The sequence below is a fragment of the Bolinopsis microptera genome, chromosome 10 (assembly GCF_026151205.1).
Source record: "Bolinopsis microptera isolate Bmic1 chromosome 10, MBARI_Bmic_1.0, whole genome shotgun sequence".
NCBI classification, from domain to species: domain Eukaryota; kingdom Metazoa; phylum Ctenophora; class Tentaculata; order Lobata; family Bolinopsidae; genus Bolinopsis; species Bolinopsis microptera.
Window position 1 is genome coordinate 14,820,585 of NC_087081.1, and position 15,843 is coordinate 14,836,427.

The following is a 15,843-nucleotide window of genomic DNA, read 5'->3' on the forward strand; positions in this document are numbered from 1 at the left end:
ATAGCATTTTAAAAATATTTCCTTTCCGAATCTTTAGCCAGACCATATGGATCCGACCTCTTTTGATAACTAAGTTGTAATTGAGTAACATTATTTTTATACTTATAGTTTTGCAAAATTCACAATGAGACAACTGTTAATGAAGAAAAGGCCTTTTCTACAGCATTTAAATCTTTAGACCGAGCAACTCAATTAGTGACATACTTTTTTATAAATAAGTAGTAATTAAGTAAAATTATTTTTCAGATTTTCATGGCCATGGGATACAATAAACAATGAGACAATTTTTAAATAAGAAAATAGAATGTTTAAAAGACGTTGGGGATCTAGAACAGGATTTATATTCACACTTCACATAATGTAAAAGGTAATAAACTGCACTCAACGGCGATTTGGATCGAAACTGCCGTTCATAGAAACGGCTCAAAAGAAATCAGTAGTAACACAAAAGTAACTCAGTAGTAACGCAAAAGTAACTCAGTAGTACTAGTAACACAAAACCTATACATTAGACAATAATCAGAAAGAATTCGTGAAATAAGCAACCGTCATCAAAATAGAAAGTTCATCGTACAAAAATCGTAAATATAATAAATTAAAATGTCAGTTTGTACAGCCTAGATTTAACTAAGGATCACTAGAACTGGTTACTAAGTAACCAGTTACTATTTACTATAGTAACTGGTTACTATAGTAACTAGTAACTGGTTACTATAATAACTAGAACTGGATCTGAAGCAAAAATAGAAAGCTAAAATAGCATTAACTAAGTATCACTATCTGAAGCAGAAGAAAGCTAAAATGGCAGCTAGGATAACTATCTGAAGCAGAAGAAAGCTAAAATAGCAGCTAGGATTGATGGAGCACCCATCATCGTCAGGAACGCTGCTTCCCCGTAAAAATACTCCTGACCAAGCTGTAAGAAGAAAAACAGAATACAGCCGATACTTTCTGCACTCAGCGTTAGAGCGTACTTCAAGGATAATTCTCTGGAACCTGAATTATATGATATTATTTTACTGTGTAGCACAGGGGATCATATCCTGATACAGCAAGGACAAAAGGATTTCGCGGCATGTACGAAATCGCGAAATTTCCCATTCTCCGCGACAAATTTTATGTATAGTTTAATGTATAGCTTGTTAAATTTCGCGGTACCGCGATTTTTGGCCAAAATAATCGCGAAATCCTTTTGTCCCTGTGATACAGTGATGTAGAGACCCTACACATAAACGGAAATTTAGATCCTGTTAGTTAGGTCCATCCTGTTTCATTGAAAATTTCTTGTTTCATTGATAGAATTTAACTTACCAAACAACTCCTGACAAGCTGGAGCAATGCAAGTAAATATGCCCGTGCAGAAGCAGACTATACAAATGTTAGCTAGATATCCCCACTTATTCCACTTGGAGTAGTGAAGGGCTATCGTCAGAGGACCCTGAGTGAGGGATGTTAGTGTTAATAAACTATCATCATTAGTGAGTTAGTGTTAATAAACTGTCATCATTAGTGAGTTAGTGTTAATAAACTGTCATCATTAGTGAGTAAGTGTTAATAAACTGTCATCATTAGTGAGTTAGTGTTAATAAACTGTCATCATTAGTGAGTTAGTGTTAATAAACTATCATCATTAGTGAGTTAGTGTTAATAAACTGTCATCATTAGTGAGTTAGTGTTAATAAACTGTCATCATTAGTGAGTAAGTGTTAATAAACTGTCATCATTAGTGAGTTATTGTTAATAAACTGTCATCATTAGTGAGTAAATGTTGATAAACTATCATCATTAGTGAGTTAGTGTTAATAAAATGTCATCATTAGTGAGTTAGTGTTAATAAAATGTCATCATTAGTGAGTTAGTGTTAATAAACTGTCATCATCAGTGAGTTAGTGTTAATAAACTGTCATCATTAGTGAGTTAGTGTTAATAAACTGTCATCATTAGTGAGTTAGTGTTAATCAACTGTCATCATTAGTGAGTTAGTGTTAATAAACTGTCATCATTAGTGAGTTAGTGTTAATAAACTATCATCATTAGTGAGTTAATGTTAATAAACTGCCATCATTAGTGAATTAGTGTTAATAAACTGTCATCATTAGTGAGTTAGAGTTAATAAACTGTCATCATCAGTGAGTTAGTGTTAATCAACTGTCATCATTAGTGAGTTAGTGTTAATAAACTGTCATCATTAGTGAGTTAGTGTTAATAAACTGTCATCATTAGTGAGTTAGTGTTAATAAACTGTCATCATTAGTGAGTTAGTGTTAATAAACTGTCATCATTAGTGAGTTATTGTTAATAAACTGTCATCATTAGTGAGTTAGTGTTAATATACTGTCATCATAAGTGAGTTAGTGTTAATAAACTGTCATCATTAGTGAGTTAGTGTTAATAAACTGTCATCATTAGTGAGTTAGTGTTAATAAACTATCATCATTAGTGAGTTAATGTTAATAAACTGTCATCATTAGTGAGTTAGTGTTAATAAACTGTTTTCATTAGTGAGTTAGTGTTAATAAACTGTCATCATTAGTGAGTTAGTGTTAATAAACTGTCATCATTAGTGAGTTAGTGTTAATAAACTGTCATCATTAGTGAGTTAGTGTTAATAAACTGTCATCATCAGTGAGTTAGTGTTAATCAACTGTCATCATTAGTGAGTAAGTGTTAATAAACTGTCATCATTAGTGAGTTAGTGTTAATAAACTGTCATCATTAGTGAGTTAGTGTTAATAAACTGTCATCATTAGTGAGTAAGTGTTAATATACTGTCATCATTAGTGAGTTAGTGTTAATAAACTGTCGTCATTAGTGAGTAAATGTTAATAAACTGTCATCATTAGTGAGTTAGTGTTAATAAACTGTCATCATTAGTGAGTTAGTGTTAATAAACTGTCATCATTAGTGAGTTAGTGTTAATAAACTGTCATCATTAGTGAGTTAGTGTTAATAAACTATCATCATTAGTGAGTTAATGTTAATAAACTGTCATCATTAGTGAGTAAATGTTAATAAACTGTCATCATTAGTGAGTTAGTGTTAATAAACTGTCATCATTAGTGAGTTATTGTTAATAAACTATCATCATTAGTGAGTAAGTGTTAACAAACTGTCATCATTAGTGAGTTCGTGTCAATAAACTGTCATCATTAGTGAGTAAGTGTTAATAAACTGTCATCATTAGTGAGTTAGTGTTAATAAACTGTCATCATTAGTGAGTTAGTGTTAATAAACTGTCATCATTAGTGAGTTAGTGTTATAGTTAATAAACTGTCATCATTAGTGAGTTAGTGTTAATAAACTATCATCATTAGTGAGTTAATGTTAATAAACTGTCATCATTAGTGAGTTAGTGTTAATAAACTGTCATCATTAGTGAGTTAGTGTTAATAAACTGTCATCATTAGTGAGCTAGTGTTAATAAACTGTCATCATTAGTGAGTTAGTGTTAATAAACTGTCATCATTAGTGAGTTAGTGTTAATAAACTATCATCATTAGTGAGTTAATGTTAATAAACTGTCATCATTAGTGAGTTAGTGTTAATAAACTATCATTATTAGTGAGTTAATGTTAATAAACTGTCATCATTAGTGAGTTAGTGTTAATAAACTGTCATCATTAGTGAGTTAGTGTTAATAAACTGTCATCATTAGTGAGTTAGTGTTAACAAACTGCCATCATTAGTGAATTAGTGTTAATAAACTGTCATCATTAGTGAGTTAGTGTTAATAAACTGTCATCATTAGTGAGTTAGTGTTATTAAACTGTCATCATTAGTGAGTTAGTGTTAATAAACTGTCATCATTAGTGAGTTAGTGTTAATAAACTGTCATCATCAGTGAGTTAGTGTTAATCAACTGTCATCATTAGTGAGTTAGTGTTAATAAACTGTCATCATTAGTGAGTTAGTGTTAATAAACTGTCATCATTAGTGAGTTAGTGTTAATAAACTGTCATCATTAGTGAGTTAGTGATATTAAACTGTCATCATTAGTGAGTTAGTGTTAATAAACTGTCATCATTAGTGAGTTAGTGTTAATAAACTGTCATCATTAGTGAGTTAGTGTTAATAAACTGTCATCATTAGTGAGTTAGTGTTAATAAACTATCATCATTAGTGAGTTAATGTTAATAAACTGTCATCATTAGTGAGTTAGTGTTAATAAACTGTCATCATTAGTGAGTTAGTGTTAATAAACTATCATCATTAGTGAGTAAGTGTTAACAAACTGTCATCATTAGTGAGTTCGTGTCAATAAACTGTCATCATTAGTGAGTTAGTGTTAATAAACTGTCATCATTAGTGAGTTAGTGTTAATAAACTGTCATCATTAGTGAGTTAGTGTTAATAAACTGTCATCATTAGTGAGTTAGTGTTAATAAACTGTCATCATTAGTGAGTAAATGTTAATAAACTGTCATCATTAGTGAGTTAGTGTTAATAAACTGTCATCATTAGTGAGTTAGTGTTAATAAACTGTCATCATTAGTGAGTTAGTGTTAATAAACTGTCATCATTAGTGAGTTAGTGTTAATAAACTGTCATCATTAGTGAGTTAGTGTTAATAAACTGTCATCATTAGTGAGTTAGTGTTAATAAACTGTCATCATTAGTGAGTAAATGTTAATAAACTGTCATCATTAGTGAGTTAGTGTTAATAAACTATCATCATTAGTGAGTAAGTGTTAACAAACTGTCATCATTAGTGAGTTCGTGTCAATAAACTGTCATCATTAGTGAGTAAGTGTTAATAAACTGTCATCATTAGTGAGTTAGTGTTAATAAACTGTCATCATTAGTGAGTTAGTGTTAATAAACTGTCATCATTAGTGAGTTAGTGTTATAGTTAATAAACTGTCATCATTAGTGAGTTAGTGTTAATAAACTATCATCATTAGTGAGTAAGTGTTAATAAACTATCATCATTAGTGAGTTAGTGTTAATAAACTATCATCATTAGTGAGTTCGTGTTAATAAACTATCATCATTAGTTAGTTAATGTTAATAAACTGTCATCATTAGTGAGTTAGTGTTAATAAACTGTCATCATTAGTGAGTTAGTGTTATAGTTAATAAACTGTCATCATTAGTGTTAATAAACTGTCATCATTAGTGAGTTAGTGTTAATAAACTATCATTATTAGTGAGTTAATGTTAATAAACTGTCATCATTAGTGAGTTAGTGTTAATAAACTGTCATCATTAGTGAGTTAGTGTTAATAAACTGTCATCATTAGTGAGTTAGTGTTAATAAACTGTCATCATTAGTGAGTAAGTGTTAATAAACTATCATCATTAGTGAGTTAGTGTTAACAAACTGCCATCATTAGTGAATTAGTGTTAATAAACTGTCATCATTAGTGAGTTAGTGTTAATAAACTGTCATCATCAGTGAGTTAGTGTTAATCAACTGTCATCATTAGTGAGTTAGTGTTAATAAACTGTCATCATTAGTGAGTTAGTGTTAATAAACTGTCATCATTAGTGAGTTAGTGTTAATAAACTGTCATCATTAGTGAGTTAGTGTTATTAAACTGTCATCATTAGTGAGTTAGTGTTAATAAACTGTCATCATTAGTGAGTTAGTGTTAATAAACTGTCATCATTAGTGAGTTAGTGTTAATAAACTGTCATCATTAGTGAGTTAGTGTTAATAAACTGTCATCATTAGTGAGTAAGTGTTAATAAACTGTCATCATTAGTGAGTTAGTGTTAATAAACTGTCATCATTAGTGAGTTAGTGTTAATAAACTGTCATCATTAGTGAGTTAGTGTTAATAAACTGTCATCATTAGTGAGTTAGTGTTAATAAACTGTCATCATTAGTGAGTAAGTGTTAATAAACTGTCATCATTAGTGAGTTAGTGTTAATAAACTGTCATCATTAGTGAGTTAGTGTTAATAAACTGTCATCATTAGTGAGTTAGTGTTAATAAACTGTCATCATTAGTGAGTTAGTGTTAATAAACTGTCATCATTAGTGAGTTAGTGTTAATAAACTGTCATCATTAGTGAGTTAGTGTTAATAAACTATCATCATTAGTGAGTTAATGTTAATAAACTGTCATCATTAGTGAGTTAGTGTTAATAAACTGTCATCATTAGTGAGTTAGTGTTAATAAACTGTCATCATTAGTGAGTTAGTGTTAATAAACTGTCATCATTAGTGAGTTAGTGTTAATAAACTGTCATCATTAGTGAGTTAGTGTTAATAAACTGTCATCATTAGTGAGTTAGTGTTAATAAACTGTCATCATTAGTGAGTTAGTGTTAATAAACTGTCATCATTAGTGAGTTAGTGTTAATAAACTGTCATCATTAGTGAGTAAGTGTTAATAAACTGTCATCATTAGTGAGTTAGTGTTAATAAACTGTCATCATTAGTGAGTTAGTGTTAATAAACTGTCATCATTAGTGAGTTAGTGTTAATAAACTGTCATCATTAGTGAGTTAGTGTTAATAAACTGTCATCATTAGTGAGTTAGTGTTAATATACTGTCATCATAAGTGAGTTAGTGTTAATAAACTGTCATCATTAGTGAGTTAGTGTTAATAAACTGTCATCATTAGTGAGTTAGTGTTAATAAACTGTCATCATTAGTGAGTTAGTGTTAATAAACTGTCATCATTAGTGAGTTAGTGTTAATAAACTATCATCATTAGTGAGTTAGTGTTAATAAACTGTCATCATTAGTGAGTTAGTGTTAATATACTGTCATCATAAGTGAGTAAGTGTTAATAAACTATCATCATTAGTGAGTTAGTGTTAATAAACTATCATCATTAGTGAGTTCGTGTTAATAAACTATCATCATTAGTTAGTTAATGTTAATAAACTGTCATCATTAGTGAGTTAGTCTTAATAAACTGTCATCATTAGTGAGTTAGTGTTATAGTTAATAAACTGTCATCATTAGTGTTAATAAACTGTCATCAATAGTGAGTTAGTGTTAATAAACTGTCATCATTAGTGAGTTAGTGTTAATAAACTGTCATCATTCGTGAGTAAGTGTTGATAAAGTGTCATCATTAGTGAGTTAGTGTTAATAAACTGTCATCATTAGTGAGTAAATGTTAATAAACTGTCATCATTAGTGAGTTAGTGTTAATAAACTGTCATCATTAGTGAGTTATTGTTAATAAACTATCATCATTAGTGAGTAAGTGTTAACAAACTGTCATCATTAGTGAGTTCGTGTCAATAAACTGTCATCATTAGTGAGTAAGTGTTAATAAACTGTCATCATTAGTGAGTTAGTGTTAATAAACTGTCATCATTAGTGAGTTAGTGTTAATAAACTGTCATCATTAGTGAGTTAGTGTTATAGTTAATAAACTGTCATCATTAGTGAGTTAGTGTTAATAAACTATCATCATTAGTGAGTAAGTGTTAATAAACTATCATCATTAGTGAGTTAGTGTTAATAAACTATCATCATTAGTGAGTTCGTGTTAATAAACTATCATCATTAGTTAGTTAATGTTAATAAACTGTCATCATTAGTGAGTTAGTGTTAATAAACTGTCATCATTAGTGAGTTAGTGTTATAGTTAATAAACTGTCATCATTAGTGTTAATAAACTGTCATCATTAGTGAGTTAGTGTTAATAAACTATCATTATTAGTGAGTTAATGTTAATAAACTGTCATCATTAGTGAGTTAGTGTTAATAAACTGTCATCATTAGTGAGTTAGTGTTAATAAACTGTCATCATTAGTGAGTTAGTGTTAATAAACTGTCATCATTAGTGAGTAAGTGTTAATAAACTATCATCATTAGTGAGTTAGTGTTAACAAACTGCCATCATTAGTGAATTAGTGTTAATAAACTGTCATCATTAGTGAGTTAGTGTTAATAAACTGTCATCATCAGTGAGTTAGTGTTAATCAACTGTCATCATTAGTGAGTTAGTGTTAATAAACTGTCATCATTAGTGAGTTAGTGTTAATAAACTGTCATCATTAGTGAGTTAGTGTTAATAAACTGTCATCATTAGTGAGTTAGTGTTATTAAACTGTCATCATTAGTGAGTTAGTGTTAATAAACTGTCATCATTAGTGAGTTAGTGTTAATAAACTGTCATCATTAGTGAGTTAGTGTTAATAAACTGTCATCATTAGTGAGTTAGTGTTAATAAACTATCATCATTAGTGAGTTAATGTTAATAAACTGTCATCATTAGTGAGTTAGTGTTAATAAACTGTCATCATTAGTGAGTTAGTGTTAATAAACTGTCATCATTAGTGAGTTAGTGTTAATAAACTGTCATCATTAGTGAGTTAGTGTTAATAAACTGTCATCATTAGTGAGTTAGTGTTAATAAACTGTCATCATTAGTGAGTTAGTGTTAATAAACTATCATCATTAGTGAGTTAATGTTAATAAACTGTCATCATTAGTGAGTTAGTGTTAATAAACTGTCATCATTAGTGAGTTAGTGTTAATAAACTGTCATCATTAGTGAGTTAGTGTTAATAAACTGTCATCATTAGTGAGTAAGTGTTAATAAACTGTCATCATTAGTGAGTTAGTGTTAATAAACTGTCATCATTAGTGAGTTAGTGTTAATAAACTGTCATCATTAGTGAGTTAGTGTTAATAAACTGTCATCATTAGTGAGTTAGTGTTAATAAACTGTCATCATTAGTGAGTTAGTGTTAATATACTGTCATCATAAGTGAGTTAGTGTTAATAAACTGTCATCATTAGTGAGTTAGTGTTAATAAACTGTCATCATTAGTGAGTTAGTGTTAATAAACTATCATCATTAGTGAGTTAGTGTTAATAAACTGTCATCATTAGTGAGTTAGTGTTAATAAACTGTCATCATTAGTGAGTTAGTGTTAAAAAACTGTCATCATTGGTGTTCTACTCTTTTCATCCCTGAACAGATATGTTATGTTAGACAATATTCCTCGCTAAAATCAATTTTCTTTATTAATTATTTGTCAAATAAACCTGAATGCAGAAAGCAACGGTGTATGTAGCACGAGTTCCGAATCTGTCAAGAATCAAACCCCAAGTTACTCGTCCAAAGGCGTTTGATACAGCTCCTGCCAAATAATCAGTTAGAAACAGTTTGCTGGTTTGCAACAATTGGTTAGCAACGCTTTACCAAACTGTCTATATATTTATGCGTAGCCGCAAAATATAGAAGCAAAATATCGATAAATTCAGACGTAAGTAGACATTTGTAATCGTAAAGTTCTGATGAATTAGAGATAGGTTGTGGTATTTAATATCTAGGCTGTTATATTGCATTTTAACACAAGAAGAGTATACTTTACTCCAGTACTAGTACTTATTACCTACTACTTACCTAGTTACTACTAGTACTCTAGTTACTATAGTAACCAGTTCTAGTTACTATAGTAACTAGTACTTATTACCTACTACTTACCTAATGCTCCTACAAGGTTAAGAAACTTGTCGTCGTTTATTGCTTCTATTCCAATAAACTTGTACAGCTCCGTCGATGTTAGCAAGGTCTGAGGAAAGAAATATTATCAAACTGTTTCTAAATACCAATCAAATTAAAAATCTTCATTCGGTGTCATTGAATAATACATATTTTGTAAGTAAATGTTGTAACTTACTTTTGACTTAATGGCTGGGGAAAGGATACCATTTCACGCTTGTCAAAGACATTAGAGAAAAATAAAGATGAAAATGTTTATCATGAAGTTAAAACGGTGCTCACCAAAGAAAGGATGAGGATGATGAGGTAAAGAATGTAAAATTTGGGAGTTCTGAGCATTTCTTTTATTCCGTAATCGTATCCTACTGGTTTTGTTCTGGGCAGCAGTTCGACACTTTCAAAACTGTCACCAGATAGAATATCATCCTGAGTGCATACCTCCTCGGGGGTGGGAGGACGCAGAATAAACACTCCTGAAAAGAGGAGAGTTACTATAGTAACCAGTTCTAGTAACCTAGTAACCAGTTTTATTAAACACTCCTGAAAAGAGGAGAGTTACTATAGTAACCAGTTCTAGTAACCTAGTAACCAGTTCTAATAAACACTCCTGAAAAGAGGAGAGTTACTATAGTAACCAGTTATAGTAACCTAGTAACCAGTTCTAATAAACACTCCTGAACAGAGGAGAGTTACTATAGTAATCAGTTCTAGTAACCTAGTAACCAGTTCTAATAAACAATCCTGAAAAGAGGAGAGTTACTATAGTACCCAGTTATAGTAACCTAGTAACCAGTTCTAATAAACACTCCTGAACAGAGGAGAGTTACTATAGTAACCAGTTCTAGTAACCTAGTAACCAGTTCTAATAAACACTCCTGAAAAGAGGAGAGTTACTATAGTAACCAGTTATAGTAACCTAGTAACCAGTTCTAGTAACCTAGTAACCAGTTCTAGCAGAATAAACACTCCTGAACAGAGGAGTGTTACTACAGTAACCAGTTCTAGTAGCCTAGTAACCAGTTCTAATAAACACTCCTGAACAGAGGAGAGTTACTATAGTAACCAGTTCTAGTAACCTAGTAACCAGTTCTAATAAACAATCCTGAAAAGAGGAGAGTTACTACAGTAACCAGTTCTAGTAGCCTAGTAACCAGTTCTAATAAACACTCCTGAACAGAGGAGAGTTACTATAGTAACCAGTTCTAGTAACCTAGTAACCAGTTCTAATAAACACTCCTGAACAGAGGAGAGTTACTATAGTAACCAGTTCTAGTAACCTAGTAACCAGTTCTAATAAACACTCCTGAAAAGAGGAGAGTTACTATAGTAACCAGTTATAGTAACCTAGTAACCAGTTCTAATAAACACTCCTGAACAGAGGAGAGTTACTATAGTAACCAGTTCTAGTAACCTAGTAACCAGTTCTAATAAACACTCCTGAACAGAGGAGAGTTACTATAGTAACCAGTTCTAGTAACCTAGTAACCAGTTCTAATAAACACTCCTGAAAAGAGGAGAGTTACTATAGTAACCAGTTATAGTAACCTAGTAACCAGTTCTAATAAACACTCCTGAACAGAGGAGAGTTACTATAGTAACCAGTTCTAGTAACCTAGTAACCAGTTCTAATAAACACTCCTGAAAAGAGGAGAGTTACTATAGTAACCAGTTATAGTAACCTAGTAACCAGTTCTAGTAACCTAGTAACCAGTTCTAGTAACTAGTAACCAGTTCTAATTACTTTATTAACCAGTTCTAGTAACCGAGTAACCAGTTTTAGTTACTGCAGTTACCAGTTACAGTAACCTTAAACCTAGTTACTAGTTGTAGTTACTATAGTAACCAGTTCTAGTAACCTAATACCTAGAACCAGTTCTAGTTATTATAGTTACCAGTTCTAGTTATTATAGTAACCAGTTCTAGTTACTATAGTAACCAGTTCTAGTAACTATAGTAACCAGTTCTAGTTACTATAGTAACCAGTTCTAGTTACTATAGTAACCAGTTCTAGTTACTATAGTAACCAGTTCTAGTTACTATAGTAACCAGTTCTAATTACTTAAGTAACCAGTTCTAGTTACTAAAGTTACTTTCCCTCTGTAAACTTACCGGGAAGAAACAAGCACAAGATAGTACCAGCCCAGGCCAGCCATATGTACTTGACGTTACCCACAACTTCGTCATCTAGAAAGAGCATGTCCACTCCCGAGGTAGTGTTCACTGGTTCAGGCCTATTGTAATGTTACAATAAATTGAAAATACTGGAACAGATGATAGTAACCTAGTAACCAGTACTGGTTACTATAGCTCGAGGCAACTAAAACTTAATAATGTCCGAGCACAAACACTTACTCTTTGTTAAAGGGGTTTATCACAGCAGAACACATAACAGAACCAAGGAGCCCCGACATTCCCATGAAGAAACCCATAATACCATTTGCAGCTCCACTCTTCCTCGGATTCCATTCTGATAGCCTTGCAACCTAGGGGGAAGAACAAGATACAAAATACGAGGGTAACACCACCCAGCCGGTTATTGTGGAACAATGTTTAGTTGCGTTCTTCAGAATCATAACTGATCAATTAAATAACTTTAGTTGTTTAATTGAGTAATGGAATTAATAGATTTTCATTGGGCACTTACGTTGCAAACATTGATCTGTCCTCCTAATATTCCAGTAAGAACTGCCACTATCGTGAGTACAGTAAAGTTACCTAGTTACCTGGTTACCTGGTTACCTGGTTACCTGGTTACCTGGTTACCTGGTTACCTGGTTACCTGGTTACCTGGTTACCTGGTTACCTGGTTTCCTGGTTACCTGGTTACCTGGTTACCTGGTTACCTGGTTACCTGGTTACCTGGTTACCTGGTTACCTGGTTACCTGGTTACCTGGTTACCTGGTTACCTGGTTACCTGGTTACCTGGTTACCTGGTTACCTGGTTACCTGGTTACCTGGTTACCTGGTTACCTGGTTACCTGGTTACCTGGTTACCTGGTTACCTGTTTACCTGGTTACCTGGTTACCTGGTTACCTGTTTACCTGGTTACCTGGTTACCTGGTTACCTGGTTACCTAGTTACCTAGTTAACTGTGGGCGTGATTTCCATGAGGAGAATAACTGGTTGAAGAGCCATGGCAGTCTGGCTGGTTACCTGGTTACCTGATTACCTAGTTACATGGTTACCTGGTTACCTGGTTACCTGGTTACCTGGTTACCTGGTTACTTACGTTGCAAACATTGATCTGTCCTCCTAATATTCCTGTGAGAACTGCCACTATCGTGAGTACAGTAAAGTTGCTCACAAAGTAAGAGCAGCCGACTATAAGCACAAAACCAGCTGACAGCAGGAAGTTGAGAAGACGCACGTTCATGTAGTACTCCAGGATACCGGACAAAGAACCTGTAAAATATTTCCTTGTGTTTGGATTCGTAGAAATAACACGAAAATCTACAAAGTTTCCATACTGGATAAAATGGGCAGCACAGACATCAGATTGGTGGTGAGTTCTAGTAACCTAGTAACCAGTTCTAGTAACCTAATTACCAGTTCTAGTAACCAAGTAACCAATTCTACTAGAGTTATACTAGATGTCCTTCTAGTTGAACATCAATTCTTTTTGATAATTCCAAATGAGTAACGGTGGTTGCTTACAAAACTCCATTACAATGATAGATAATGCCCACCTGTCAGCGTGATTCCCATGAGGAGAATAACTGGTTGAAGAGCCATGGCAGCCTGGCTGGTTACCTGGTTACCTAGTTACCTGTCAGCGTGATTCCCATGAGGAGAATAACGGGTTGAAGAGCCATGGCAGCCTGGCTGGTTACCTGGTTACCTAGTTACCTGTCAGCGTGATTCCCATGAGGAGAATAACGGGTTGAAGAGCCATGGCAGCCTGGCTGGTTACCTGGTTACCTAGTTACCTGTCAGCGTGATTCCCATGAGGAGAATAACTGGTTGAAGAGCCATGGCAGCCTGGCTGGTGACTTTACCCGTGGTGGCGTAAAACAGAGAAGATAAATATGGTAGGAGAGCTCCGTAACTGAAATGTGGAGTTGCTAAATTAATTGAAGTTTTGTGAAACTATTACTTGAAGTATAACCTACCACAGTTCAAAACAATAAGTATCAAGTAAAACACCAATAAAAATAATTTAAACTACTTTGTTAGTTAACTTTACATGAGGATTTGAAACAAGTATTTAGAGCAAATAAATCTGTACCTGAAGAAAGGAAGACCCATAGCCATAGAGCCGAGACACACACAGGCCAGTACCCACCAGTTGTAAAAACGAGCAAAACATGAACGAGAATCTGCCATAATACTACTGACAAGGGGTTCAATAAACAAACCCGTATGTAGGTGCTAGTACAAATAAAATAAAATGAAAAGCAATTGAAACATAGAAAACGTAGCAATATACGATTTAATCATTCGAAATTTGGGTTTTTGTCAATTTGTAGACGAAAAGGATACAAAGATCAAAATAATACAGCTGTAACTGTAGAAGGAGAATTGTCACAGCCTTAGTAACTAGTAGTAGTAGCTAGTAACCATGGTAACTAGTAGTATTAGCTAGTAACCATGGTAACTAGTAGTAGTAGCTAGTAACCATGGTAACTAGTAGTAGTTGCTAGTGTGAGTAAGTAAGGACTGTAGTTGGTACTACTACTTACTGTACTATAGCTGCTGTAGTTGGTGCATAATAATTAGAAGTTTGACGGGTGGCTAATTATTAATTAATTATTAATTAATGGAACGACTGTGGCTGTGCAACCCAAATCATACAGAATATCTACAATACTACAAGTGATGCCGCGATTATTAACACAGTCATGTCATCCATACAAAAACACAGCAGCATTGATTACCGTGGTAACAGGTAGTGGTAAACTCACTACTGTGTAGTGGTATTAATCATGGTTAAATAATACATTCACAGTAACTTTCTGGTCGTTAAAGTACGGAAATCTAGTTTAATAAAGTTATAAGAATAACAATGAATACATTACTAGAGTAGCAGAGTATAGTACTACATTCTGCTACTCTAGTACATACTTACATACTGTGTACTTTACTCTCCTCATATTTCAATGACGACGACTAAATAAACTTTTTAATGCAAGCTATTCTGGCGTTCTTATAAATTGAAGATATTTAGACATTTAAGATTTAGACATCCCATGAACTGATGACCCGTTTTGAAACAGCTGTAATCTCAATCCCTAGTTACTATGTTACTAGAACTGGTTACTAGGTTACTAGAACTGGTTACTAGGTTACTAGAACTGGTTACTAGGTTACTAGAACTGGTTACTAGGTTACTAGAACTGCTTACTAGGTTACTAGAATCTCAATCCCTACATTTGAAATAAAGAAATATTAAACAAATTTAATTGCTGACCAACTGCAAAATGTTTTTAAGCTCATTATCAATCGATGTATCGTAAAGTTGTTTTTATCATATTGAAGCCATTGAGGAGCAGTTATATATTTAGACATTCTAAATAACCCACATATTATATGTAACCAGAATATTCTGCATTTTTGTGCAATAGAAAATCTAGGCTCTACCGAATAATGTTTTGACTCTCTCCCCAGTTTCCATCTGTCATGTTACGTTAACCCTACAATTTTTAATGCCAGCTCCTTCACAAATTCCGTTTATTTTACTGACTACCAAGAAAAAGATTGAACATCTCCCAAGGAATCAGAAGAAGAGTTTGATAGCTCAGTGAGTCAGTGATATCAGGTAGTTCTGGTGACGCCCCTCGAACAAGCTCACGCGCACGTTAGTAAAATATATGCGTCCTCTTCATTAGCTTTAGTGCTAGTTTGAACACTGCTCCCCCAAAAATGAAATTGTTAAAAAAGATGAGCACTATGTAATTGTACCTAGTGCGATCTAACTATTTAGATCCTAGATGTCGTATTAGTTATACTCCATAAGCTTATTAAGCATAATCAAGTAATGAGAATAAAACACAAATACAACCGTGAACACAGTCCTAAAACTAAAACCCATAAGACAACACAACATTTCTCAACTGATGTTATAAAGCGTTTAACTCCGCGAGACAGGCTAGGGCAGGCTAGGGTGGCATGTTCACAATGAAACTGAACAGAGAGTGTTTAGTGGATGTGATAAGGAGCAGAAGAAGAACTGCCGGCCGTTACTGGAGCTGATTAGAGATTGGGGACTGATAACAGTGCTAGAACAGACAGAGGGAGAGATTACCACCTACTGATACTAGTACGTTTAATTGTGTGCACAGAGTTTGGCTTCAACCTCAGCTGATACCCTTAATTAAATTTGCAGATGGTCGGGAAACCTCGCTACTGGAGATGATTCCGCGATACAATTTGTTTTTATCAAGATTACTGAGCTGTGGTATTTATTGATAAATTTAATTTG

At 33.2% G+C, this 15,843-nt stretch overlaps 1 protein-coding gene across 3 annotated transcripts; it reads right to left on the reverse strand.

The window, feature by feature from the left end:
* Window positions 1-138: 138 nt before the first annotated feature.
* Window positions 139-13,789, reverse strand: LOC134822069 (uncharacterized). 3 transcript variants are annotated; one of them, XM_063832926.1, is made up of 10 exons: window positions 13,651-13,789; window positions 13,352-13,470; window positions 12,655-12,827; window positions 11,776-11,906; window positions 11,533-11,654; window positions 9,706-9,896; window positions 9,406-9,493; window positions 8,964-9,058; window positions 1,312-1,438; window positions 139-996 (listed from the first exon to the last, which is right to left on the reverse strand). In XM_063832926.1, exons 1-10 carry the CDS (start codon window positions 13,746-13,748, stop codon window positions 818-820), a joined length of 1,323 nt encoding a protein of 440 aa, XP_063688996.1. In that variant the 5' UTR covers window positions 13,749-13,789; the 3' UTR covers window positions 139-817. The 3 variants fall into 3 exon arrangements, with proteins under 3 accessions (XP_063688996.1, XP_063688998.1, XP_063688997.1); XM_063832928.1 differs by lacking the exons at window positions 13,352-13,470; window positions 13,651-13,789 and adding an exon at window positions 13,192-13,250 and having other exon boundaries at window positions 290-996; XM_063832927.1 differs by lacking the exons at window positions 13,352-13,470; window positions 13,651-13,789 and adding an exon at window positions 13,112-13,169 and having other exon boundaries at window positions 290-996.
* Window positions 13,790-15,843: the final 2,054 nt, after the last annotated feature.